The sequence below is a fragment of the Volvox carteri genome, assembly GCF_000143455.1.
Source record: "Volvox carteri f. nagariensis unplaced genomic scaffold VOLCAscaffold_24, whole genome shotgun sequence".
Lineage (NCBI taxonomy): Eukaryota > Viridiplantae > Chlorophyta > Chlorophyceae > Chlamydomonadales > Volvocaceae > Volvox > Volvox carteri.
The window spans coordinates 159,954-186,884 of NW_003307567.1; the positions used below are offsets into that span (position 1 = coordinate 159,954).

Consider the following 26,931-nt stretch of genomic DNA (forward strand, 5'->3'; position numbering starts at 1 on the left):
TAGTTTGCTGAGACCTGTCCGTCCCAGTAAGTTGTACCGAGTCGATGTTGGCAATTTTTGTTAGGACCTGGGCTGTTCGCCGTACTATAACCGTACGCAGCAGACGCAATAACATTATGCAAATGTTTTGTTCGGTAACTCACCACCCACGTCTGTTTACGAAACCTGGCATTGGTGCCCGCTAGTAATATGTCAAGGAGTTAAGGGTAACTGCAAAGGCGCGCGCAGCTATCTTGCGAGCATATAGACGTCGACGCAACCTATATACGCGTTACCATGCAAAGCTGCTATAAGAGCGTGTTAAGGTCTTAGGGATGGCTCCCGGTAACCATCTATGGCCTTCTCGGGGGACACCATCTCACACCGATGTACAAGTGGTCACTTATGGCGACCACAAAGCAACTTTGTCATTCCATGTGAGCACGCTGTGAATTTTGTGTACGTCGAGGCGGGTGTTGATGCGTTGAGTAGCGACCTCGTAGGATCGTTGAGGGCTTTGGTGTTTGTATCTGCCTAGGAGCACGCCTGGTTCCATAGAAAATGCATCAACAAGATTCCTATGTTTGGGCATCGCAGCGGACCACGTCAATATAAATCATTGTGCCGTGGACTGACGGTTCCCCTCCTCGCACGTACGCGGGAGATGGTTGACGTGCAAGGATAACAGTTTCACATGTCACAATACAGTATACCATCATGCAGGCAAATAACACCATTATTGAGTACGTCGGTTCCCCGTATATGTCACGAGAAACCGCCTGCGATGCGTTGACGGAGCTGGCAAAAGCTGTCCCATCGACGGCAACTCGCATTCATATCTTCGGAGTGCCATGCATGCAACAGGTGTGCTTAATGATAGGACGCATCCTAACGCTGCTGCCAACGTACGTGGTTTCAATGTGCGCACCAACACAATGTGCGCACTAATTCCCCTCACCCTCGCGAACCTTTTCCTCATCACCTCCCTCCTCGCCACCTTCAATCCTAAGAACTACATCATTGTCCGATCCCCTTCACCCGCCGGCGACATTGTGTGGCCTCCGTGCCCCTCCGTGTGCATCCATGCATCCAACCCATCACCTCATATCCTCATTGCCTTACCCCAACACACCCCGCGCCATGGATTCTCCCCCTCCCCTCATTCCGATTCTCGGCCTCTCCATTTCCCCTTTTGACCCTCCCGCTGGCCCCGGGATACGACACCCCCACCCCGAATCCGTCTATCTCTTGCATCTGCTTCATTCATCAATGGCTCCTTTTACACCACCACCCCCGAATTCCCTAACCCTCGAAATCAGACCGTCATCTTGGACGTCAGTCGGCGGTTGACTTGTTGTTGATCTTTTTTTGCATCCTCATCCTCTTCCCTCTTCCCATTGTTATCATCATTATCATCATCAGCAGCAGCATCGTATGTTCCCCCCCTTCCTCTGAAATGCGCCACGTCGCGTCCAGGCCGCCCTCCAGCAGCTCCTTGAGCGCTGTACCCGTCTGGAGGCGCTGGAGATGCCGGCCGCCGAGCAGAGCAGCGCCCCGGAGCCGCTGCTGAGCGCCGCGGAGCAGGGGCTCAGCCGACCGGCGGGGGCCTGGGTGCTACAGCAGCTGCCGGTGTCGCTCACGCATCTGAGCCTGACGGAGTGCGGGTGAGTGTGCGCGGTGTGAGGTGTTCACTCTCCACAAGATCGTGCAAACAAAAATTAAAAAAAAATACTGTTACTCCTTTGCCCTCCTGGCATATAGAGGACGGCCCTTGTGAGTGGAGGGCCCATGCTGGCCCCCACACGGAGGTGCCGCCCGGACAGGCATCCACTGTGTGCAGCCGCGTCCTCCCTTCCGCTCCCCTCCACTCCCCTCCACTCCCCTCCCTCGTCTACTGGTCAGTTCTGCTTCTGGTACACTCTTTCCTTTGCAGCAACTTCACTCGTTCACGTGGTTCGTCTTCCCCCCTTTCCCCCTCCCCCCACTCCCTACAGGTCGCTGCAGCCAACATCCCTCATGCACCTGGGGCCACTCACAGCACTCACGAAGCTAAGCATCCGGGGCCTGAGAGTACCGCAGCAGCAGCAGCAGCAGCAGCCACAGCTGCAGCCGGAGCCGTCAGAGTCACCGTCACTGTCACTGTCACCGTCAGCACCCTTGCCGGCCGGCGTCCCCGATGCCGACGGAGCAGCCGCCGCAGGACCGCCGCCGTTGCCGCCGCCGCCGCCGCCGCGGCTGGGGTTGGTGGCGGCGTCCCTGCCATCAGCTCCGGCAGCCGGCTACAGCCACGGCAGTGCTCTGGGGGAGGAGGCGGGTGCGGGTTGGTGCGTCGGTGCGGCTGGCGACGGCGCAGCGTCGGCGTCGGGGAAGGGGAGGGCTGCGGAGGTGGCTTGCTGTCCCGTCGTTGCGTCGCTGCAGCACTGGGTCCGATTGACGAGGCTGCGGGTGTGTGTGAGGGGGGGGTGGGGGCCGGTGGGTGCGGGGGGCGGAGGGGGGACTGGCTGGAACAGGGAGAGCGGGGAGGAGGTTCTCTCTGTGTGGTGGTTCGGGTTGCAGTCGTGAATGAGTTTGAGAAAAGAGAGGAGAGGGAGAGAGATTGAGAAAGAGAAGAAAGCACAGTACTACTGTGGCTGGAATCCTTCCAGCTTCCAGTCCTTCTTACTTTTACTGCGACTCACGTGTTAACGCCGGACCGTGGTCTGTGGTGTGGTGTGGTGTGATGTGGTGTGATGACGTGGGGGCTGTTCGATCCCACAGGAGGTGGAGCTCGTGGGCCAGGCGGGAGCTGACCCAGGTGACCCATGGGACGGCCTGCTGCCCGCCTTCCTGCCCTCCCTCACTGGCCTCACGCGCCTGGCCTTCCACCCGCCTTCGCTGAACGACGCCGCAGCCGCGCTGGCGCCCCTCGCAGCCGTGCCCTCCCTGGCGCGTCTGGAGCTCGGTGGATGCGGCGGCGGCGGCGGCGGCGATTGCGCGGCGGCGCCGCTGCGGCTACACGAGGGGGCATGGCGCGTCCTGGCGGCGATGCCTTCCCTGGAGCAGCTGCTGTTGGGATATTGCAATGCGGCTGTGGGCGGGGCGGTGACGTCGTCCTCGTCGTTTTCTTCTTCTACGCCGCCTTGGGTGTCGGGGCCTAGAGCAGGGCACACGTATCCGTCTGCGGCGGCGGCGGCGGCGGGCGTGGGACTGGCGGCGGCGGCAGCCGCCGCAGCCAGTTTGTCCTCGTGGGGAGTTCGGAGCAGCGGCGGTGGCGGGTGTGGATGGATTATGGGTCTAGGCAGCAGACGCAGCGGCGGCGGCGGCGACGGCGGCTGGGGATCGGGTTGCGCCGCCCTTGGCAGCGGACTGTACGGGCGGAACCAGTACGGCAATCATACGACCCCTGAGGACAGTCCCGTACGCTTTGGTGCTGTTGGTGCCTCGGTGAGTGCGGCGGGCCGCACAGCTCTGTGGGGGGGCCCCAGGTCGCCGTGTTTCAAGAGTGTGTGTATGGTGGGGGGGGGAGGGGGCCGCACAGGCGTTGCAGAGTGTGTCGGGCCACGCGCATTCTGGAAAAGAGGGCCTCCGTATTGCCATACGCGCCAGAAATAAGCCCCCTTGGAATGGTTGGACGTCGTTAGTGTTGAAATGTTTGCTTGCTTGTTTGTCTGTTGCACATCCATATGAGTATTCCACCACTTACTTCGCCTTGGGCGTTACTCCTCTGCGCCGCCGCCGCCACCGCCGCCGCCGCCGCCGCCACCACCGTCATCTCACCGCCGTCGTCGTCGCCGTCTCACCGTCACCGACGGTCACCGACGTCGCTCGCACAACACCACCAGGAGTGCCGGCAAGGCAATGTTGGAGGCGGAGGTGGAGGCAGTGGGGATGTGGGAGTGTTTGGAGCATCAAACGACGGAGGGCGCATGGAGGGCGGCTTCAGTGATCTGCAACCCATCCACGAGTGGGGCTGGAAGGGGGAAGGCGCCGCCGCCCCCGGAGGCGATGGTGGTGCTGCTGCCGTCGCTTCTTCTCCGGCGGCAGCGGCCGGATGGATCAGCCCCGCTACAGCCGCAACCGCAGGCCATGAGCCGGGGGCCTTGTGGATGTGTGCGGAGGGTGGTGGGGGTGAGGGTGGGGATGGCTGGGAGATGGGTAGTCGGGCGCTTGGCGGGAGCGCGGCGGTGCTGTCCCCCGCTTCGGCATGGGGGAGTACTGGGGGTACGCCTGGGGTAGGTGACGCTGCTCGCGAGCAGTACGAATGCAGAGAGGGCGGGGACCCGCTGGCGAGGCCCGAACCCGGCGGCGGCGGCGACGGCGGCGGCGCCGACGGCGATTGTGTAACGCATGCGGAGATCCGTAAGGCTGCCGTACTCTTGGCTGGCGGCGCTGGGGCGTGCTGGAATGCGGCCGGGGCTGTGTCGCAGGATGGTGAGGCCGGCGGGCAGGAGTTCTGTGGGGCAGGAGGAAAAGCTCCTTTGCCGTCGGCGCCGCCGGCGGCGTCGGCGGTGGCGGCGGTGGAAGCAACCGAAGTGGATCGCATCCCAGCGACGGGACTGTCCACCGCCGTCGCGGGCTCTGCGGCGTCACCGACGGAGTCCCTGCCACGGGAGCTAAGCATGTCGTACAGCCGTACCGTCGCGGGTTCTCCGCCGGCAGTGGTGCTAGGTACGGAGGGCATTCCAAGGTCTCATCAGACCCCGGCAACTACTGCTGCCGCTACGGGTGTAGCAACCCCCTCTGATCACACCGCCGCCGCCGTCAGCGTGGAGCCCAGCTGCGTCGGCAGTAGCAGCGCACCTAGCAGCCGTAGCAGCTACTGCGCAAATGCATCACGCTGGCGCGTCCCGAACAGCGCCACTAGCGCGAGACCTGCATCCGAAGGCGGCTACAGCTGGTGCAGTAGCTGCGCTAATAACGATGATGCAGTGGTGACTGCCGCCGGCGCCGCCGCCGCCGCTGCCGCCGCCGCCGCCAGATGCCGCGATGGGGAGAGGACCCGGCAACTGCCGTTGCTCGGTACAACTGCTGGTATCGATTTCGCTGCTGACGGCGGCGGCGGCGGCGGCGTTCAAGAACCGGCCGTCACTGATGCCATGGATGGCGGCGACAGCAGCGCCGTTGGACAGCCGTTGGTTAGATCAGGCAGCAGTGGCGGCGGCGGCGCTGATGCCGCCGGCGCTGCCTCGGCCATTGGAGCCGGCAGCGGCGTCACCGCGGCACTAGAAGGACCGCCGCCGCGGCTACTGCCGCCGCAAAGGGCTCCGCCGCTCACAGGCACAGACCTAGTGGACAATGGCGGTGGCGCAGCGTCGATTACGGATGTGGGTACATGGAGTCGTACGTCAGCAGGGCAGGCGGAAGCCGCGATCGTGACGGCGGCTTTGACGGCGGCGGCGGCGTATCGTGCGGCGACGTTGGAAGCGGCTGCAGCCCGCCAGGGCAGCCCCATGGGTGGCGCAGATGACGGAATGTTGCGGCAGTCGACGGCAGCGGCTGTCGCGGCGGCGTGGGACGTGGCCGCCGCTACTGCGACTACCGCCGCTACCGCCGCTACTACAGCTCATTTCGTCCCTGCAGCCGCAACCGGCGGCGGCGGCGGCGACGGAAGCTCCGCCGCGCCCGGGGAACACAGCGGTCTTGACGCTGCAGCCCCAGCGGACCCTGACGCAGACGTCGCGGACTTGTACGGCACAAGCTTGCTGAAGAGCACGACGCAACAACCTTGTGGTGGTGGCGGCGCCGACGTCAGCAGCCCCAAAATTTTCGCGCCGGTTTTCGTCGCGCCTTCTTCCGCGTCCACTGTACCGTCTCAGGGAGGGGGCGGTGTTACTTGCGAGGATCTACCGCCAGCGGCGGCGACGGCAACGGCGACGGCGGCAGTGGCGGTTGTCGCCGCCGTCACCCTCGCCTCCTCTGGCTCGGTCCAAAACAGTGCCGCCACCTCTCTTAAAAGAGCGGGCAGTGCGGCGGCGGATCTCGGCGGGTACGACAACCGCGGCAGCGGCGGTAGCGGTTTTTCCCTCGCCGGCGGCGGGGGCGGCGGGGCCGGCAGTGTCCTGAACAAGCTCCATGCGCAAGCTAATGGAGGCGTTATCTCTTTTTCCTTCTTACGACGCCTGTCACTACTGCGCATCGGCGACGTTGATGTCGTACAGCTAGCAAGCTGCGCATCGCTCCAGGCAGGGTTGCTAAGCCTATCCATGTCAGACTGTACGGACCTGGGTGAAGGCGGCATGAAGGTAATGAGGGAATGTACGGCAGGTGTTTCTTAGGATGATGGTACGGCAGTAGCATGGGACGTTTCTGCCACCGCTTATATCTCGAGTACGTGTATGTGCGTGTGAAGTGCCACCTTGCGGTGGATTGCCGTGATGTCATGTGACGTCATGTGTGTGTGGTTGTTACAGTGGGCTCCAGACTCCCGAATGTGATGTCATGTGTCGCAATCCTCGTGTACAATCCCAATGTAAACCTCCCTCCCCCCCCCTCGCAGCTGTGTCCCAGTCCTAGGACTTTACATACCTCTCTCCCTCCCCCGCCCCACCCCCCTTCCTTCCCCAACCCGCCTTCCTACGAGGGGGCCCCTCCACAGTCCATTTCCAAGCTCCGGCGCTTAGAGCACCTCAGTCTGAGAGGCCTGAAGACGACCTTCGACGTCATCATCGGCGGCTGGACGACGCTGAGGGAGCTGCGGGCGCTGGAGCTGGGACTCAGCCCGGCAGCGGCGGCGGCGGCCCTGGCGGCGGGGGTAAATGCAGGTATGGCGGCTTCCGCCGCCGCCATCGGTACGGTAACAGTAGCAGCGTCAGCGCCGCCGCCGCCACCGCTTGTGCATGTGGGCCCTACGGGCGACGGCACGTTGCGGCGGTTTAGTACGGGCTGCGGGGACGAGGTGGGGCTTCAGCAGGGGGGGAAGGGCAGCAGCGGCGGCGGCGGCGACGGCGACGGCGACGGCGACGGCGGGAATGATGGCACTGTTGGCGGCGATATGGTGGAGCCGGGTCAACGTGGGGGGCCACCGGGGGTCGGCGATGACGGCGGCTACGGCGGCGGCGGCGATGGCGGTACTGGTACGACTGACCGTACTTGTGGCAAGTGGCCGCCAACACCCGCCGTCGGTGCGGCGACTGAGTTAATGGAGCTTCAGGCCGCACTGTGCGAGTCCGCAGGTGCCGCTGCCGCTAGCGGCGGTAGCGGCGGCGGCAACCAGTTGCCGTCGTACCAGGCGTACGATGACGACCTGGACGCCACGGTCGCCATGGTGGCGGCGGCGGGCGGCTTTAATAGCGACGTCGACTACGATGATGACGCTGGGGGGAGCACGTACGCGGAGGCTATGTACGGCAGTGGGTCGTCTCGCAGGTAGGTCACGATAGGACGTGGCGTGGGGCGGCTGTCTGAGAACATATGCCATATAGTGTTCATATTGGATATTGTTGTCCGCTGTGCACAGCACAGCGCATCTGACGGACAACAATATCCAATATGTGTGTGGGTATGTGTGTGTATGTGTGCGTGTGTGTGTGTGAGAGTGAGAGGGGGGTAGGAGAGGGAAGGGGATGGCGGCGGGGCCTTATTGGCGATATATGAAAATGAGTTCGCCTGGCTGATGGTATATCTAGGCCTTTTCGGGTTTCCTGAACCTACACGCTCCACACACACCCCTTCGAACTGCGGCACCATCGCTACCGCGCGATTAGTCTCGTCTCGATCTCGACTCGTGCTGCTGCTGCTGCTGCTGCTGCGGCACCCGTGCTACTGCGACCGCCTGCTCAGGTCCAGCGATACCGGCGCCGCCATATGCTCCGTTGACTTCGTCAGTGGTGGCGAGGAGGATGAAGAAGAGGATGAGCTTTGTACGAGTATTTGTTTAATGGGCAGTGATGGCGGATTTGACATCCCCACCGCCACCGCCGCCGGCGGTGGTGGCGGCAGCAGCGGCGGCGGTCCGGGGCTGGCGGGTGCTGTACGGAGCCACCCCCTCTTGCTCTCGCCTTCCTGGAGCCGACATGAGGCGGATGACTCAGCTGATGGCGGCAGTGGCAGCCCTGTCGCCAACCAAACGGCCGAACCTTACGTTGCGACCGCCGCCGCCGCCGCTGCCGGGGCCGCCGCTGACTGCCCGACGACCCGGCGGCCTTCTGGCCCGTTCAGCGAAATGGGTGATGGATCTGGTGTTGGTCACCACGTCAAGCAGCTGCACGAAGGGGGAGCACAGCAGCAGCAGCAGCACCAACAGCACCAGCAACAACAACAGCAACAACAACAGCAGCAGCAACAGCAGCAGCAGCAGCAGCAGGACTTCGTGCCCGTCTTCTCGGTGCATTCCATGCGGTACCATGGGTACGGCACCAGCGGCGGCGGAGCCGGCGGCGACTTGGTCAGCGGCGGACTGGATGGCTTCGTCACGGACGTTGGCACCGACGGCTGCAGCGCAAGGCAGGAGAGCCCCTGGCCGACGTCGTACGGGTGTGGCGCTGGCGGAGGATTCAGAAGCGATGCCGCCGCCGCCAGGGAGGGATGGGATGTCAGCGGCCGGGCGGCGGTACGCTGGGCGGCGCCCATGGCCGTACAAAACGGTGCTGTTGATGGCGGCGGCGGCAGCTGTGGCGGCGGCAGCTGTGGCGGCGGCGACAATGGGGATGGGCGAGTGCATGGGCCGCGGAACGGCATGGCGGCGCTGTTAGCCGCAACGGCGACAGCAGCAGCAACAACAGCGGAAGTTCGCGATGGCGCCGGCGGCGCCTCCGCGCCCGCCGACAGGAATGGTGCGGCATCCACATTCGAGTGCAGCCTCACAGATAACGGTGGGTGGGTGTTGTGTCTGTCTGTCTGTCTGTCTGTCTGTCTGTGTGGACAGTGGCGAACCATCCCATCGGTGAAGTGTGAAATGCCATCAGTGGCAGGGGAGGGGAGGGGGGCCCCGGGGGCTTCAGACGCCTCGAGCGCCCTCGGACTGTCTTTTTGCTGCTTCTCAGCAAGCTTGACTGCCAGCCACTTTGACTGCCAACCAGCACCCTACTTACTCACACTCTATAGCGGGCTCTATAGCGGCTCCGGGGCTTGGGGTGGTGTGGGATATAGCTCGCAATGATAATACGTTTTTAGGTGTAAGCGTGAAGTCTGTTTCCCTGGGTGTTGGGGCCGAGGCCGAGGCGGGGAGACGCGCATTAAGTCCGCGGAGCGCCACCTCACAGAGGTGGCGCGATCTCCAGGAGGGACACGGAGGGGACAGGAGGACGCGGTTTCCAGCGGGGGGGGGGACACGGCGGTGCCTGTATGTGCGCCTGCAGACGTATGTTATAGATGTAGATGCTCATGTGTGTGTGGATGGGAGTATATGTCTGTATGTGTATTATATGTAGCACTGGGAAAATGTCTGCACGTGTAAGGGAGAGGAGGCGTGAGGAGGCAACATGGCCCGCTGCCTCAGCTCCCGCCGCTTCCCTCCTGGCCCTGGCTGACAGACAGATAGACAAACAGATAGACAAACAGATAGACAGACAGATAGACAGACTGCAACCCCGACTGCAACCCCAACCGCTTCCTCTCCATCTCCTCTTCTCTCCGCTGTCTTAGTGGGTGGGTGCATGAGTGGCTGCTGGCCACCGCGGGGGGCGGGGCGGCCACTGAACAAATATGGCCCTCACTGACTGATATGGCTCCTTCCCTGCCCCGACAGGTCTCCAGGTGTTGCTGCAGCTGCTGCCAAAGGTTAAGGTGAGCGCTGGCGCTGGCAGCGGTGGGGTCACAAATGAACAAATGAATGAGCGGGGACGGTGGAGAGACCTCTGTTAGGATGGCGGCCCTCGTGTAGAAACCAGGCTGGCTGGCAAAGGGCTTCATTCATTCAGGCAGGCGGTCAGAAAGGCAGAAGGCAGGGGCGGGCAGGTCGATGTGACTTGATAGGGCACAGGTAGAGGGAAGGCAGGCGTTGCGGCCAGAAGCCGACCCGCCCTGCGCGGCCAGTGCGGGTGCACGACGGACCGGACCTCCCCCCCCACACACACCTCTTTTGTGGAAATGTCCCCACCACTAATTAAAAACCCCATACAGCGATGCGGCATATTACCTTGGGTGACATGTATGTGGCTTGGAGTTTGGAGTTGTGTTTTGGAGTTTTTGATGGTGATGATGATGATGATGGTGGCGATAACGATGATGGTGGCGATGACGTCAAAAAAGATATTGCGGCAAACTCCCCCCATTCGGCCCCCCCTCAGGAGCTCTACCTTCACAACCTGCCAAATCTTACTCCTGGAACTGTAGAGCAAGTGGTAGGTTCCTGGGGCGGCCTGTCTGTCCGTCTATCTGTCTGTCTCGGGGCTGGGGTCGATTCACCGTAGGGGGGTCTTCTCCGCCCCGTGGATGGAGCCGCTGCGCAAAGGGTCCGTTGGCCAATAGCCCGTCTTCTGGGTCACGCATGCGTTCATTCTGCGTCCTATCTCCCTCCCTCTAACAAACATGCCTCCGATGCATGTATTTATGCATGTATGTATTTATGCATGTATTTATGCATGTATGTGTGTAAACGCCGGCAGCTCTCCCGGCCTGGTCTACGAGCTCTGGTGGTGGACGGATGCCCTCAGCTGACACCGGAGTTCTGCGAGCTGCTGTCCATTAGCGCCTTGGACCTCACCACAGCAGGGCTCGGGGACGGGGAGGGGGAGGGGCGGGAGGAGGGGGCTACGGGGGGGTTGCTGCTCCGACTCCTCCCCGCCTAGGTTCAGCCAGAGATGGCTGATGGGTTCACACAGCCGCACAGGCGTGCAGGGGTACAGGGCAATGGTGGCGCGGGTCGTCTGACATGTCCTGTACAGCTCCTAGTCGCCAGTCAGGCACCTGCAGTGGCCTACTAGGCTGTGGTCTGGAAAGGGCGGGGGAGGCCGTTTGCAGGTAATAACTAATATCTCATGGATTGACATGAGACATGCTCACATGTTTACATCAAAACTAAGTAGTTATTTACAGTCACGTGCTCGGGCAATTCATGATGATTACACGGCTACGCTGACCTAAAATAGCACTCGAAGTCAACGACCCAACGATCGAGTTTGGATATGCAGGCGGGGTTTTTGTTATTCCATTGTTCGCAGCTTGAATGGGCGCATTTGAATAGAGGGAGCGAGTCCAGTCCAGTCTGGCTATTAAGCACCAATGAACAGCATCCGGGGAAGGGTTTGCTCGGGTCAGACTCGGCATCGGACTGACTACTGACATGGCCGTCAGCGGACGAGACTCCGCGGTGCAGTGCAGTGCGGATGCGCCCCCGCGGTGCAGTTATCGTTTCCTGCCTCTGTGCGGGTGCGCATGGTGGCTGTTCTCTTGTTTGTCAAGGAATGCTGAAGGGAGTTTGTCGCCTTCAAGCTGTGAGTCCATTGGTAACCTGGTAACCTTTTGCTTTCAGCTTTAATCCCTCCTCATGCAAACTGTTTGTGCCTGCAGCAAAGTTAGCCAGTCAGCTCGCTTTCTTCGGGCCATGACGCACATCGTACACACATACACACACACCATCATTGATCGTGCAAACCCTCTATCAGGTGGCTTTCATCAGGTCAGAGAGGACTGGACAAAGTGTGGAATGGATAAAGTGTGTGTCTCTGGACAAAGTGTGTGTCTCTGGACAAAGTGTGTGTCTCTGCGTGACTGTGAGCGGGGTTGCGAACAACCCCATTGTTGCTGCCTGCGAAATGCAAACATATGCAAACACATGCAAGAACCTAACGGTTTCGAGATGTGATAGGATACCAGAAGAAAGCTCTATATGCCGTAGCTGCAAGATAAAATACATACACGACGAATACAAGAACATACACCCATACGCCATAGCTTGGCGCGGCAGGTCTCTAGAGATCTTTGCGTGTGAGCCCAGCATCCTCAATCACGTGGAGCAGGTTTTGGATTTGCCTTTCCGTGTTTCTGTACCGGAGGGACCCTTCTTGCGCCTCGGTGATAGCTATTAGACAGCTAGTGGACACGCCGTCGTCGTCTTCCATGTCGTCAGCTTGAAGTCGGTTACATCCGGCTATGAGATGTACGCAGGGAGGGTCAAAAGCCCCCAAACAATTCAGATTGGTGGTTGATGGCCCACGCTGGCTGGGACGGACGTACCTAGGCTGGCCGCTCCAACACCACCACCCACTGGTGAGTGCTGCATCGGGTTGGTTCAATCGCACGTCTCTGTCCCATCGACTGTTGAAGCAGAGGCCACCGGGCAGCTGTCCGCCAGTCTCCTCCCAGCCTGGGGCCCCCCCACAGGCACATTACACACTTTTACACACTGCTTAGGATGGGGCCCGGCTGCTTAGGAGGGGGCAGAGACCCCTCACGCCCCTCTCCCGTTCGCACAGTCTCTCGCTAGCTCTGGCTAGCAGCCCCTGGAAAGTGTCAGGCCCGGTCAGATACTTGTAACCTCCACATTCACACATATTCTCTCTCTCTCTCACACACATACACACACACGCACCCGTACATCATCAGTCCCGGAGCTGCGAGCGAGGTGGATTGGAGCACACAAACCCCTCCACCGCCACCGCTGGCAGGGCACATTCAGATATACATACATACAGCTGTACACAACCCAGAGCTCCAATGCTGCTGCATCGCAATACCGCACTCGTGTGTATTTCCCGGACACATTCTCATTCTCAGGGGTTACGGCGATAATTTGCCCTATCAAGCAAAAAATAACTAGCCCCTTTAAGCACAATCACGCATGCCCACTTTAACTTCAACCCATAATCCTCGAAATGCCGTATCACGTATACGACCCCTATATGTGGCAATGCGCACACATACGAGCACACGCACACACACACACACACACACACGCACACACACACACACACACACACATGCAACAAGAGCACGTGCGTAGACAGGCGAGATGGTAGGCGGCATTGGGCGCCAACGTCTGTACGACGTTTCGGAACCGCCACACGGATGATGCGCGCACATGATGCCACCCAAGGAATACCACCCAATGTACGACGATGTACGAATGAACAATCGGACATCCGGAAACTCCTGGAACAGCATCCGGAAAAACCTGGAACCGATTCAGAGAGCCGCTGCCAGGGCTCCCCGCCATGACTATCCTCTTCCGCAAAAACCCTAAGCTTACGGTTTTTGCCCATAACCTACCCCCCCCTACATCCCGCACATACGCGTCTCTCACAACCCATCATTACCCATTTTGTTGATCCGTAGCCCCTAATTCCCCCCTTTCCCCTACACCCACCCACCCACCCCTGCACGCGCACTTGAAGCTTCTACGTGTTCCTGCTCAGGACCAGCTTGCCGCAGGACCTCCTGTTTATGTTACCGAACAAGGCCGTTAGCTCGCCGCCCACAATCGTGCCCAGGACCTTGCCGTACAAAGGCACGTCAGTGTACGGCGACAGCTTGTGGGTGTGCAGGTTGAGTGAGACGGAGGTGTTGGCTCGTGTCTCGGGCTCCCAAATCTACGTGCCCGAGCGGGTGGGTGGGCGCGTGTAGATGGACCACACAGGCAGGCAGCAGTCAGATGAACAGAAGAACAGGAACAATACAGAGTTGGATCCAAAGTTTGAATAAAAAGGCAGGACCCAAGACGGGACGACGGGATGTGGATTAGGGCCAGGCAGGTAGCCAAGCAGTTGGGCAGGAAGGGGAGAGCGCCATGGGGGCGAAAGAAGCGAGCCAAGACAACATACTCCCACCTACTCCAACCAGCTTACAGGCGCACAAGAACGTAAATGACGTTTGCAAACAGACAGGATCGACATAAGGGTTGTGCAGACAGACGCGCCTACATAGCTTGGTGACGGTCAGTTCTCTTCCCTGCCATCCACCCTCCCCTGTCCACGTCCCCTCCCCTCCCCCCTCCCTCTCACCACCAAATCCGCATCGTAGCCCGGCGCCAGTCGGCCCTTGCTCTCCGCCACCCCCGCCAGCTTGGCTGGGCCCTCACTCAGTACGCGAGCCAACAACAGCAGATCCCCCTCCTTAGCGGCGCCCTCCCCCTGCCCCTCCCCCCCCGCGGCAGCCCCCCACAGAGCCGTCCACGTGGCCGGCAGCAGGTACTGCACTCCGCTGATGCCACCCCAGGCCCGCAGGAAGTTGCCGCTCTCCGTCTCCTTGAGCGCTGGGGGGGCGGGGGAGTGGTCCGAAGATACCTGCCGGGGGCCAGGGAGGGAGGTAGGGGGAAGGGAGGGGGAGGGAGGGAGGGGGGGAGGGAGGGAGGGAAGGGGCCAGGGACGGACGGGCGAGGGTGAGGTAGGTAGAGAGGAGAGGGAGAGGGAGGGAGGGAGGAAAGGGGGAGAGGGAGAGGGAGGGGGGCAGTATTCCAGGGGTTTGGAAGACGGGCAGGGACAAGAGGGTTTGGAAGGGGGAGCTCCGACGAGGCAGAGCGCGGCCCTTAAGGGGAGGAAGGGAGAGATATGACGGGATGAGGGGACCCCTCCTCTCCGCACGGGGCCAGCCCATCCCACCCACCCCCCCTCCCAGCCAGCCACTACCACCCACCAGGCTAATGGCCCCCGACCTGACCGCGCTGATCAGTCGGTTCCTGTGCGAGGCCTCCCGCAGCGGCGGCGCGCACTTGTATTGCGTGTGACCCGCCGGGACGTCCTCCGCAGAGAATGTGAGGTAGTGGGCGCATGTCTCCACCGTGAGGGGGTGACCCCGGGACTGGGCGTCCTGGTGGTGTGTGTGTATGTATGTATGTATGTATGGGGTGGAGGAGTGGGGGGTTTTGAGAGGGGAGAGTTGGGGGCGAATGGAGTTGGGGGAGGACGGGGTTGCCTTGAGGAAATCATAACACAATGGTCATAGTCATGGTGATGGTGATGGTGATGGTGATGGTGATGATGATGATGATGGTGATGATGGTGATGATGATGATGATGATGATGATGATGATGATGATGATGATGATGATGATGAAGCAGCAAAGGGTTTCAACTAACTGCCGACACGTCCAAGAAGCGGGGTTAGGGAAAAGAATAAATGCCGAAAGGTACGTAGACCAGGAAGAATGCCAGAAGCACAGAAAAAAATTGAAAAGGGGAAAAGACGACAGATCTAAAAAGGCGAAGAAGAAATGAAGACTAAACGAAGGCTCCCAACTCCCAATCCTCCTTCTCTCCCTTCCTCCTCCCCATCCTCCTATCCCTCACACTTTTCTCCCTAGCACCCCAAACTCCCCATCCCAACCCCTTATCCTCCCCTCTTTTCTCCCATCCTCCTCCCTACCCGAATAACTTCCAGCGCCTCCTCCCCATCCGCGAGGTGGGCCACGTGCACAGAGAAGCCGGGGGCCGCCGGGGTGGAGTCCTCGTCCAACAACTTAACCAACAACCGAACGGCATCTCGCTCGAACTTGGGCGGGCGAGTGGCCAGGTAGGTGGTGTAGTGGGTGGGGTCGGCGGACTACCGAGGTGCGGAGGGGGCCCGGGCGGGGTGAGAGAGGAAAAGGGAACGGGAACGGGTACGGGTACGGGAACGTCAGGGTGGGTTGTAGTGACAGCAGCAAAACAAGAATCCGGGACGCAAAGGCACACATACAGAGACACACACACGCAGTGTATCATCCATGACCCGCTCAACACCCCTTCCCCACCCGCTCTACAACCTTTCCCCCAATACACATACATACAGACACACACACACGCCACCGGACCCCCCCCCCACCTCCTCCCTCCCACCCGCACCCCCACCGCATCCATCTCCACGGGCGTCACCACCTCCGCATGCACAAAGAACGGCACCCCCCGGCTCTTGAGGAAGGGCAGTGCCGCCGCGATGTGTTCCGCCTCCACCGCGGGGAAGTCGTTGATGCCGCTGTTGCACATGAAGCTCTTGAAGCCCAGAGCCCCGCCCGCCAGCAGCTCTGACAGGAGGGTGTGGTTGGCTGCGTTGCCGGGGACCAAACCCGCCCAGAACCCGATGTTTGTGAAGGCCTTGGCCTGGAGTGGGAGAGGAGGGAGTGCCGAGTTGTATTTTATAAACTATACAAAGCGTGGTAATACTTATTTATCACACGCCCCATCTGGTTCGGTCACTCTTCAATCTGCTGCTTAATAAAGCCGTGCTGTGTGCCTTGTGAACCCCGTCCTCACCGGGCGGCCGCCCTTCAGCCCACAGTCAGTCTGTCAGTCAGTCTGTCAGGGGCCTTCCTGGCCAGCCAACCCATTCCCTGTCTTCTCACCTTGGCCAGCTTTTTCTTGGCTTCCAGCTGCCGTACATCGGTTGTGACGGGGTCGCTGTTGAGCGGCATGTCGATGACGGTGGTCACACCGCCCACCGCGGCGGCCATCGTGCCGTTGGTGATGCCTGCTTGGGGATGGGACCACGGGGGGGAGCGGGCGTGGTGGCGGTTCTGGGGGGTAAGACGAACAACTGACAATTGAAGCACCTTAGACTTTAGACGGACGCTGGGGCTTGAGGAGAGAAATCATGTGAGAGATCAAGCAAGGTGGGGCAGCAAAGGGGGGTTTTCAGCTGTGCCGATACACACACGATCGTCCTGAAGAGAGCACCACCAGCTGCCGCAGGAATTGGATACAATGAGGCTCAACCGCCTGAATCTTCTTCGCTAATCACTTTGTCGATCAGGTCGTGCGGAAGGAAACAAACATGGTGACGACCTGCTAGCTATAGCACACGTGCGGGCGCCTAGCAGGCACGGATGACCCATGTCCGGCCAAAGTTTAGAACCTGACTTGCGAGCAAAAGGCGGCGCCCTCTCTCCGCTCCTTCATGCCCGGCACCCTCCTCCTCACCCTCCTCCTCACCCTGCTCAACTCCCTCCGTGAATCCCCAGTTTTCTGTTTCCCCACTTCCCTCTCTTTCCTCTTCCCGCTTCCTTCCCAGCCCTGTCATCTAAAGCCGGCGCAAAGCTCACCCTCCCACTCTACACGGCCTGGCTCGTTGAGGTGGATGTGCACGTCGATGACACCGGGGGAGATGACCGCGTGCTTGAAGTTCATGACGTGCGGGTGGGCGGTGCTGTCCACCGTCACCTCCTCAGAGACATCCACAATGCGGGATCCCTCGATGAACACTGTGCAGGAAAACGGGCAGAATAAACCCAAATCGTAAAGAGGAGGGAAAGAGCGCTTTTTGCCTTTGTGTAAATGTCTTATTTGTGGCAAGAGGAGCAAACAGAGTGATACAGGGAGAGTATCAGGAAGGGAGAACCGCGACACTGGGGAAGCAAGGCCGAAAGCCCAGGCGGTGATGGCGTGGTAGTCGGAGGGCCTGGGAGCGAGCTGCAATGCATCGTGCCAGCGAATAGCACAACCGAGGCGAGCTGCCGGACAAAGTAGCTTAGGCACCGCCTGGTGACAGATGTCAAGGCTTCTAACCATGGAAGACCGCTGCTCGCATGGGGGTTGACTGTGGTGGCTTGCATTGCCCGAAGATTCCTACTTGGAAGTTGGCTAGCGAACGCGGTAGGGCGATATTACCAGGGGGAATAGGGGATCGTCGCACCTGCCCCGGGGCGAACGCCGTCTGGGAAAACTACACGGTCGCTGACCAGCACGTAAGACGGCCACTTGAGCGCCCCGCAGCGGTCGGGTGTTTTGGGCGGCAGGAACTTGTGGTACATCTCCAGGACACGTGACTCCAGGATCTGGAGCTGTGGGTGGTCATGGAAGCGTTGGTACCTACGGCGCGATGGAGAAACTGAGGACGGGTCCGAGCGTGCGAGCGCCAGCACATTTCGGCCATGTGGTGTGGGGGAGCGACTTACAAGACGCCAGCTGCGATAGCGTTTACGAGAATAACCAAGCCTATCATGGATTTGTCAACCATCTTTGGGTGTGCGAGATTGTTTATACCGGCTCAAGGCTTAACAGCCCGCAAGCTGCCTCTGCACAATTGTGTCGGCTGCCTGATCAGGCGGCGGTATTGTGGTATTCTCTTTGACGATTGCTTACCAGCAACGAGCAATCCTGAGAAATTGACAGTCAAACGAGAGATAATAGCGACTCACAGGGCTAATCACATGGGGAAACTGTTGTACGAGTCTTCTTGCGGAGTCCTAAGATTGACCCGCAAAACCAATCTAACATTTGTTGACAACTAAGCTTGCGAAGTAACGTACAAAGCTGCGCGGCAGAAGGTTTCCTCTTGAGTTGCTTCTGTTAGAACCACTTGAGATCGCCTTACGTTTCGGGCTCAAAGCTGTAATGATGAAAATCATCGAGAATTTGTATCCTTACATGGTCTTCATGGGTGCATGATTTTTGTGCTTAGCCCTTAATGTAGTCCTGCCTGCGCTTGTTGCTCCGTTAAAGCGACAAATTGACAAACGTCCGATAGCATGCCGAGCCATGCAAAAGCTGAGGAGGGTGGAGCTGTGCAGTCGCTGCTGAACCTATTCCGGTGGGAATATTGGAAAGACTTTCGCAAGTTTCTGAGTTAAAAAACCTGGTAAAGTTGAGCTTCCTTCCGCATGCATATAACAGGTTTGGTAGGAAGAAGAAGGATAAGGGGAAAAAGGATGCCTTTAAAACGGGTCCGACTGAACATTCCTCCAAGCCAGAGGTCACCTCTGCTGGCTCCTCGTCGAACCCACCAGCTGCACCGGAGGTCGTCCTCAATAGTCAGGCAATGGCCAATCCAAAGGATGTCGAACCAGCTTCCGATGTCCATAAAGGCGATGTGCAGGTGGAGACACAAGCTTGCGACGTTCCGCTAGCAGCCGTGCAACACGAAAAGCTGCTTGCAGCCCTTGAGTCAACCCATAATGCCGCGGTAAGTGAACACTCAGGAACAATCCATGCGTCGCTGCACGCTTTCCGCCTCGCTTCCTCTTCTTCCCGTCCAAACCAACTGAGCACTCTCCTCCCCGGGCCCACTTTTTTGACAGGACCCACTTCCCAGCAGCGCTCGCATGAGCTTCAACGCGGCCGATCTCTCAGGCGCCCTCTTCGCCCAGCGGACAAACACCCAATCGGGCACGGGCATGGTGCTTCCTCTCCGCATGGCCGATGGAGCCGTTTCCGGAATGCAACTGCCCGGATCCGGCATCAACTCCAGCGAAGTCCCCCTACAAAGAATCCTAGAGGACGGGACGCCGGGCTCCTACGCACCATACACCACCACCACCGTCGGCCCCCTACACAGCGTTGCAAACAACACTATCCCAATCGACAGCGGGAGCAACCCACTCTACAGCGTCGTAAATAACCTGCAGGACATGCTGTACGTCGACTACGACACTTTGGAGCGGATGCACTCCCGGCAGGTGGACCGGCCCGCGGGGATTGCGGCAATAGGCTCCGCGCCAGGGGGATTCCGCCGGGAAGCACCAAAGGCACCGCACATCCAATCAACCCTGCGTTCCCAGCAGGAGGTTGCTCGTGCTGTAGCCACAGCATCATCAGCAGCACCTCAGCCCAAAACTACTCCGCAGCTTGAGTTAAGCGATCTCCAGCAGCCGCTGGTTCCGGAGCCAGGGATGGCTGCCGTCACAGCCACCGCTGTGGATGGAGCAACAGCCGCATCGCCGCAGCTGGCGGCCGCAGCAGGGGCGGCAGGTCGGGGGCAGCAGGACGCCGGTGTAGCGGAGCCGGCGGTCGCGGTGCTCTTGGCTGCCGGTGATGAAGCCCATGCTGCTCACATGTTCCGCTCAGCCCCATTAGTGCAGTTGCAACAACGGCAGCAGCAGCAGCAGCGATTACAACAGCAGACTGCTGCTCAAGGGGCCGGAGCAGACGGACCAGCCAGCAGGCTCGGCCAGCAGCAACAGCAGGTATTGGCGCCACAGCCGGTACCAAGCTCGCCTCTGCATTTAGAGCAGCAGCAGCAACAGCAACAGCGGCAGGGCGAGCAGCAGCAGCAGCACTCCGCCAACTGCGTCGTTGCAACGCAGGGTCACGTTGAGCAAGACGATCACCCGCGTGTCAATGTGCCAGCGGACCGCCAAGCTGCTCCCATGCCGCCCGTGGCCATAGCAACAGCCGCACCGCCTCCAGCGGACGCAACTTCATCCCTCGCACCTCCTGTTGCTGCTGCTGCTGCTGCCGCTACTTTCCTGCCAGCTGCTACAACGCCAGCAGCCGTGGTGGCAACTAACCGTCCTAAAGCGGCTCCGGAGGCCGTGAAGGAGCTTAACTTAAAGCGTGTGCCGGCCCCTAAGCCAGCCGGGGCAGGAGCGACAACCAGCGGCGGCGGAGGCACCGGTGGCGGCGCCAGTGGACGGTCGGTAGTGGCCGGCCTCGAGCTCCCTGCCGTGACCTTTCCCTCTTCCGCGTCCCACGCCCAGGACTTTGCCAGAGTGGTCGCGGGCCCGGCGTTGCCTTCCTATACGCAACGCGTCGCCCCTCCGGCCGAACAGACTGTGCCCATGAGTCGACCCATGAAGCTTACCACGGCCTGCCTGTCGGCGTATACGACACTTTACGACAACGGCGCAGACCAGAGCTTTCAAAAGGCTCTGCAGCGCAAGATGCAGTTGGTGTACAAGTGGTTGCAAGCGTCGGACCTGACGGCGGCGCCGGATCCGAGGTTGGAGGTGCCTCTGGATCCTGCGGCTATTGACAGCGGGGAAGGTGCCGACGGCGCCGGTGTGGGTCACGGCGGCGGGGGCGGCGGCGGCGGCAGCGTGGTCCCCATGGCGGATGGGGAGGGCATTACGGGAACGACAATGCCGTCGCACGGCAGGGACGCAATGGCCACGGCAGCGTTGGAGGCGCGGATTGAGAGACCAGGTGGTACGGGCGGTACGGATCCCGGGGGCGGTCCTGTCGCTGTGGCGGGACCGGTTCCGGAGCCAGCGGCAGTCGGCGCCGCAACTGCCAGCTCGACCTGGGCCACCCCAAACACGCACACTGCACAGACGCAGAAGCAACCGGCGTCGGCAGCGGCGCCGTCAGCTGCTGATAAGGGCGGCCTGGTCCACCATCACGACCATCAGCTCCTCCTGTCGGGGCAAGCCACCCAGCAACAGCAGAACCATAACCAGCAACAGGTGCTCCACGTCCACAGACAACAACAACAGCAACAACAACAATTGCAGCAGCAGCAGCAAGCCGCACAGCTTGCACACAGCAGGATGATGATGCCGCCAGTCATGTCCGAGGCAGGTGAGGCTGGCGAATCTGCTGCTGCAAAAGCCGCCGCCGCCGCCGCCACGTCTATCGTGCAGACCCGGTCTATGTACGGCACCGCCGCCGCTCTCGACATGCAGGGGCAGCAGCGAGGCCCGTCGCCACTTCCGACACCGGGTGTAGCCGCTGCGGCTGCCGTTACTGACGGCATCACGATGGCGGCGGGGTCGACGGCGATCGGGCAGCAGCTTCCGCTGCAGCATAGCCTGTCGGACCTGTACGACAACCCGCAGACCCTGTCTGGCGGCAACCTACCACCCAGGATGTTAGCGGGCAGTGAGGTGGATCCCGCCTCCGCCACCATCATTGCCGCCGCCGTCGCCGCCGCCGCCAATGCGGACCCGACCGGCGGCGCCGCGACGGTGGCCGACCGCGCCGCGTCTTCCTCCCGTGCGCATTGCCACCACCGAAACCCAATGTCGGCAACGGCGGCGACGACGATCATGGCATCAACCGCAACCATGACAACAGTCGCGCAGGTAGAGGTTCAGGGATCGATCCCGGTGGCGGGCGAGGGGGGTTCTGTTTCAATCGCCTGCGCCCCTCTGCCGCTGCCGCCGGACGCGCTACAGCCACACCAAGGGGCTTCCTCAAGCAGTGGCGGCGCCGCCATCACAGCGTCGGGCCCCGGTCCTGGCCCCGGCCGTACTAAGACCATTGCGGTGGCTAGCCACTGCCCCCCAGAGCTACAGCCGCAGCCGCCGTCGGCTCCCTGGAGCCTTGACGACTTTTCGCTGCTCAAGAAGTTGTACGAGGGCAGTCTGTCGGTGGTGTGTCAGGCGCAGCACAAGCGGTCGGGGCGGCACGTGGCGCTCAAGATCTACAAGCGCTCGCGGCTGCATGAGATGGAGCGGTTCCAGGTGGGTGTTGTTTGGCGGCCGGCCGGGACATTCCCCTACCCCTTCCCTCCATGTTTTAGGGGGGGGAAGGCACTGCTTGAACATGGTCGGCAGATGTCTTTTTGCTTTGGGCATCATCATCATCATCGTCGTCGTCATCATCATCATCATCATCATTATTATAGATGTCATTAATCCCCCCCTTTCTTCCCCCGCTTCATCCCGCCAACACGCGGGGCGTCGGCATCGATATCGGTATCGGTACGAACCTGCAGCTGGCTCGGGAGATCTGTCTCCACATCCGCATCGTACACCCCCACGTCGTGTCACTGTTCGCGGCGTGGAAGGACGCCAAGTACGTCTACCTTGCTCTGGACTGGGCGCCTCTGGGCAACATGTTTGACTTCCTGGTGGCTCGGGGGGGCCGGCTGGGGGAGGAGGAGGCGGCGCGGTTGGTCATGAAGCCGCTCATGGCGGCGCTGGCCTTCCTGCACAGCCAGCACTTCATACATAGGGTACGGTAGGGGAGGGTGGAGGGCGGGGGTGGGAAAGGCCCTAGAGAGTATAGGGTGGAGGGCGGGGAAGAGGGGCGCCATACGCTGGTACACAAGGTAATAATGGATTCAAGTGCCGACACGTCCAAAGCGCCGTAGGAGCATTCCCATTGGAGTTCAAAAGCAATGTCGTGGCTGGCCGTAGTGTGGGGAGGAGAGGAAAGAAAGGGGTGAAGAGGTAGGGCCGGGGGGGGGTGAAGGGTTGTGTGTGTGTGTGTGTGTGTGTCTCCGTCGGGTCGATGCCGGTGATGATGCCGGTGATGGCGATGATGAGGCCAGAGTGAGTGCTAAACGCGGCTGACGGCGCAGTCTGAGCGTAGTACGGGTTTCTGTTGGTGCTTGCATGTGAATGTGCGTCTGTGTGTCTGTGTGTGTCGTTGTGTTCATGTTGGGTCGCACCTCCTGTCTTCTAAAGGGGAACTTTAGTTCCCCTTTAGAATTCCTGATTTCCAGCTTCCTTACCGTGACTTTTTCCTTCTCCTTGCCGCGCTCGACCTTGCCGTGATGCACTGTGCTGTGCTGTGCTGTGCTGTGCTGTTCTCCTGGCTGCTCAGGACGTCAAGCTGGAGAACCTGCTTCTGGACGGTAGCAGCTGCCTAAAACTGGCTGACTTCGGACTGGCCATCGACCAGAAGTTCGAGCAGGCCAACACACGGCTGGGAACGTTTGGGTGAGGGAAGGGGGGGGGGAGGGGAGGGGGGAGGGGGGAGGGAGCAACCTGTAATGTTGCATAGGGTGTTTTTTGAGAAAGACAGCCAGTCCAGAGGTCTGAAGGTCCAGAGAACTGAACCTGGGCATCTACATGGCAGGGATTGTTAGAGAGTGTGTGTGTGGGGTGGGTGGGGGGGTTGAGTTGGTGGGGGTGAGTTGATGGCTAGGTGGGGACGAAGGGGCCTCATTAATTAAAAGGGGACTCTTGTTCGCTGTTCATTGCGCACAGGGTTGTCCAGGGATGGCCCTAAGCACGATCGCCAACACAGCCCAGGCCCAGGCCCAGACAAACAGTCTCACTCCTCCTCCTCCTCCTCCCCCTACCTTTACTTTTCCCCTCCTCCTCCTCCCCCTACCTTTACTTTTCCCCTCCTCCTCCTCCCCCTACCTTTACTTTTCCCCTCCTCCTCCTCCTCCCCCTGCAGTTACTTTGCTCCCGAGGTGTTGGACTGCCCGTTGAAGAAGGGCCCCTTCGACATGAAGGACGCGTCCGTACGGGGGTACGACAGCCAAGTGGACGTGTGGAGTGCAGGAGTGGTGGGATACGAAGTGCTCACGGGCAGAGCGCCCTTCAGCGCCGCATCACCAGCCAAGATCATTCAGGTATAACCGCCCGGCATAGAACAGCTTAGGCTGGGTTACGTGGTCCGGATGTGCGTCTTTTCGTTCGGGGACGGTGCGGTTAGTTAGTTGTGATTCGGGGGTTGTGGGCACACGCGGGTCATTGGGGGCTCGTTAAGGGCGACGACGCGCGGGTGCTGCTGCTGGGCGGATTTGAGGCCGCCGCACAACCGCCTCTGCGGAAAGGTGGCAGGGGGGTGAAAGGTGGGGACCCCCGCGCGGAAACCCTCCCACCCCACCCACCCACCCACCTTCTCCTTCATCCCCGCTCCCTCCGCATCAACCAAAATCAAACTCCTCTGCTCACAACGGGCCTTCCACCTTCTCCGCCACCCCCTCCTCCTCCTTCTCCTTCTCTTCCCATGACCCTTCTAAACTACCTCTTAACCAACTTTTTACGAACCTTCGCGATTGGACTAAAGTTGCCTAGTTTTGGGTTCCGAGTGAGCCGAGAGAACAAACAACATGTTTAATACCGCAACACCACAACACCACATAAAACGCATCTGTCACCGCAGCTTCACAAAAACACGAACCGATCTACACACCCACCGTTCTAAGCAGGCCATTCGCACCCGGGTGCTGGAGTTCACGGGCATCAGCGAGGAGGCCAAGGACTTTCTACGCAGCGCACTTACCAGGGATCCTGCCGTCAGGCCCACAGCAAAACAGCTGCTGAGCCATCCCTGGATCGTACGACACTGCGGTGGCAGCCCAGCTGCCACCTTGTCGCTGCAGCAGCCGCAGTCGGCCCCGCAACCCCCCGTCGCGAATCACCACAATTACCAGCAACAGCAGCAGCAACAGCAGCAACAGCAGCAACAGCAGCAACAGCAGCAGCAACAACAGCAACAGCAGCAGCAACAGCAGCAACAGCAGCAGCAACAGCAGCAGCAACAGCAGCAGCAACAGCAGCAGCAGCAGCAGCAACCCTAAGACCAGCAGCCGCCGTACCCACAACGTGTCAGATGTGCCGGAAGCTGCGCCGTTGCTACACAGGTTGCCGTCGTCTGCGTCCGCAGCGGCCGCCGCTGCCCCGGCGGTGGCAGCAGCAGCGCTGGGTGACGCTGGCCAGCATGCGGTGCCGCTGGTGACGGCGGATAGCCCTGCGGCGGGCTGGGATGGGGAGTCCAGCCCCGGCGGGTAGGGTGACGGCGGTGCCGTCGTCGGCGCTGGGGACAGGGTGGGCCCCCCCTCTCCCGGGGGGATAACGTGCAAGTAGGACAGAAGAGGGCAGCGGGGCGGGAGATGCGAATGGGGCGGGGGTTGTTGCCCGCCGGCCACAGCCACGCAGGGGACATTCGAAACCGCAACGGCACCCGGGACAAGGTTGGCGAACAACCAACACCCCCTCCCCTTATCGCGATCTCATCACACGATGTCACAGCCCACGATATCAGCGTGTGACTAGTAGATGCGGAGTGATAGGTGGTGTTCGCTGTTAGTAATATGGCAGGGAGACTGAGTAGTACAGTACGATACAGTACAGTGCAGTACGGTAGGCGGTAGGCGAGGCCACCGTTAGTGTTTTTGGCGGCCTGTGGCAGGAAGGCAGCGGTCATACCCAATAGCTTATCATGCATGGCCCACCTCCCGATGGGACGGCTCAACTCCCGATGCTTCTACGTGTGGATGGGTGTGAGACGCCAGCTCCCTCCTCTGTTACCCGATCACTCACCTCCATTTGTATTTGCAGGTGTGGACGACAGTAGGATGTCGGGTTGGGGCGGGTGGAGATTGATAGGGGTCAGGCGCCCAAGGGGGGGGGGCCTACTCGGGGACCGGTTCCACGAGAATGTGTAGGTCGGGCAGCATGGACGGTTGCATGGACGGGCAGGGCGTAGGAGGTATTAGGAGGAGGGGTTAGGAGGAGTAACGGAAAGGAATGAAGGAATTCGACACGGAATGGCGCTTTAGATGCATGTGGGGTAGGATAGGATGGGTTGGCTTGGGTTGGGCTGTGCGTACTGTGGCGCATGTTGGGAGGGGGAGGAGGAGGGAGAGGTGGAAGAAGTGATGTGCTGCGCAGCGACGCTGGCGTGGAGGGGCGTGAGGGCGGTTTATTGTTGTTGTTGTTGTCGCTGTTGTTACCACACACACACACACACACACACATCTATTGGTTGCACTCTGTGAATGGATTCCCCCCCCCCAGCTAAGGATTTGAAATTGTGTAAGGAATGGTTTACTGTGGGTTGGTGTTTTGTGGCGGTGATGGCCGATAGGACGACCGATTGGACGATGTTGGCGCGATGCGATGCGATGACGGCGGGCGGCGGTGGTGTCCAGCGGTGGGGGGAAGAGGAGGAAGAAGACGAGGTGAAAGGTGAGTTGGGTTGGCCCCATCGTCGAGGAGCGGCGCGTTATCGAAATGAAGTGCTGCTGGTAGGACCGAAAACGAAACCCCGCTGTGGGGTCTTCTGTGCGCTTGTGTGTAGGCTTAGAAAGGGGGGAAAGAGGTTACGGCTGGTGAGGTTGTGTGTGTTGTGTGAGGAGGCTGTTGACCTGTTGATGAAGGAAGGGTGTGCTTGGGTGCCGGTCCGTGCGGATTGATTGGCTGTCTGACTGTCTTGACAGCTGCCTGAAGGACACGTTGCTAGGCGGCGTGGAGAGAGCGGGGGAGGGCTAGGCGGCTTCCTGGAGTTGGACAGATGGCTGTGTGCATGACGACGGACCAAGGCAGTTTGGGTTCGGTTGCGTGTCGTGGTATGCTTTTGTCCTGGACTGTGAGACTTGTGTGAGGACTGCGAGGGGCAGAAAATACAGCCCAGCTAGCCGGTGAAATGAGGCCGTCCGTCCGTCCGTCCGTCCGTCCGTTCGTTCGTTCGTTCGTCCTGCTCACCTGCCGGTGCTGGTACTGCCCCCGGGTGCTGTGATCGTCAAAGCGTAACGTAACGTCATCCGGCCATGTGCACACACACACACACACACACACACAGCTACACATATACACACACCTACCTCCTATCATTTGTGACGACTTTATGCTGACTTCGCCGTCTGCATTTACGGAATAGTGGGGGTCGTGGGGGAAATCTGTGATATACCGCCTCTGCAGGATCCATTTTGGCGCTGCCTGTCTGTCTGTCTGTCTGTCTGTTTGACTGTCATCGGTGCGGTACAGTGAGACGAGACGCACATCCT

The 26,931-nt window shown here is 60.4% G+C and overlaps 3 protein-coding genes across 3 annotated transcripts; 2 read left to right on the top strand and 1 right to left on the bottom strand.

The window, feature by feature from the left end:
• Positions 1–914: 914 nt before the first annotated feature.
• On the top strand, positions 915–12,249 carry VOLCADRAFT_92032 (uncharacterized protein; the record flags this gene model as incomplete). The annotated part of the gene is made up of 10 exons (XM_002951436.1): positions 915–1,052; positions 1,456–1,643; positions 1,974–2,049; positions 2,737–3,402; positions 4,077–6,200; positions 6,539–7,323; positions 7,738–7,922; positions 9,644–9,681; positions 10,185–10,238; positions 12,220–12,249. 10 exons carry the CDS (start codon positions 915–917, stop codon positions 12,247–12,249), a joined length of 4,284 nt encoding a protein of 1,427 aa, XP_002951482.1.
• A 983-nt stretch (positions 12,250–13,232) lies between these two features.
• On the bottom strand, positions 13,233–17,554 carry dal1 (allantoinase; the record flags this gene model as incomplete). Its single annotated transcript, XM_002951534.1, has 8 exons — positions 13,233–13,424; positions 13,836–14,117; positions 14,467–14,640; positions 15,196–15,372; positions 15,654–15,908; positions 16,151–16,278; positions 16,847–17,005; positions 17,437–17,554. The coding sequence occupies 8 exons, from the start codon at positions 17,552–17,554 to the stop codon at positions 13,233–13,235; spliced, it is 1,485 nt and encodes a 494-aa protein (XP_002951580.1).
• A 4,221-nt stretch (positions 17,555–21,775) lies between these two features.
• Positions 21,776–24,489, top strand: VOLCADRAFT_31717 (uncharacterized protein; the record flags this gene model as incomplete). Its single annotated transcript, XM_002951437.1, has 6 exons — positions 21,776–21,922; positions 22,177–22,416; positions 23,010–23,125; positions 23,592–23,607; positions 23,650–23,769; positions 24,352–24,489. Coding segments are annotated over 6 exons (777 nt in total), but the record flags the coding sequence as incomplete, so codon positions are not given.
• Positions 24,490–26,931: the final 2,442 nt, after the last annotated feature.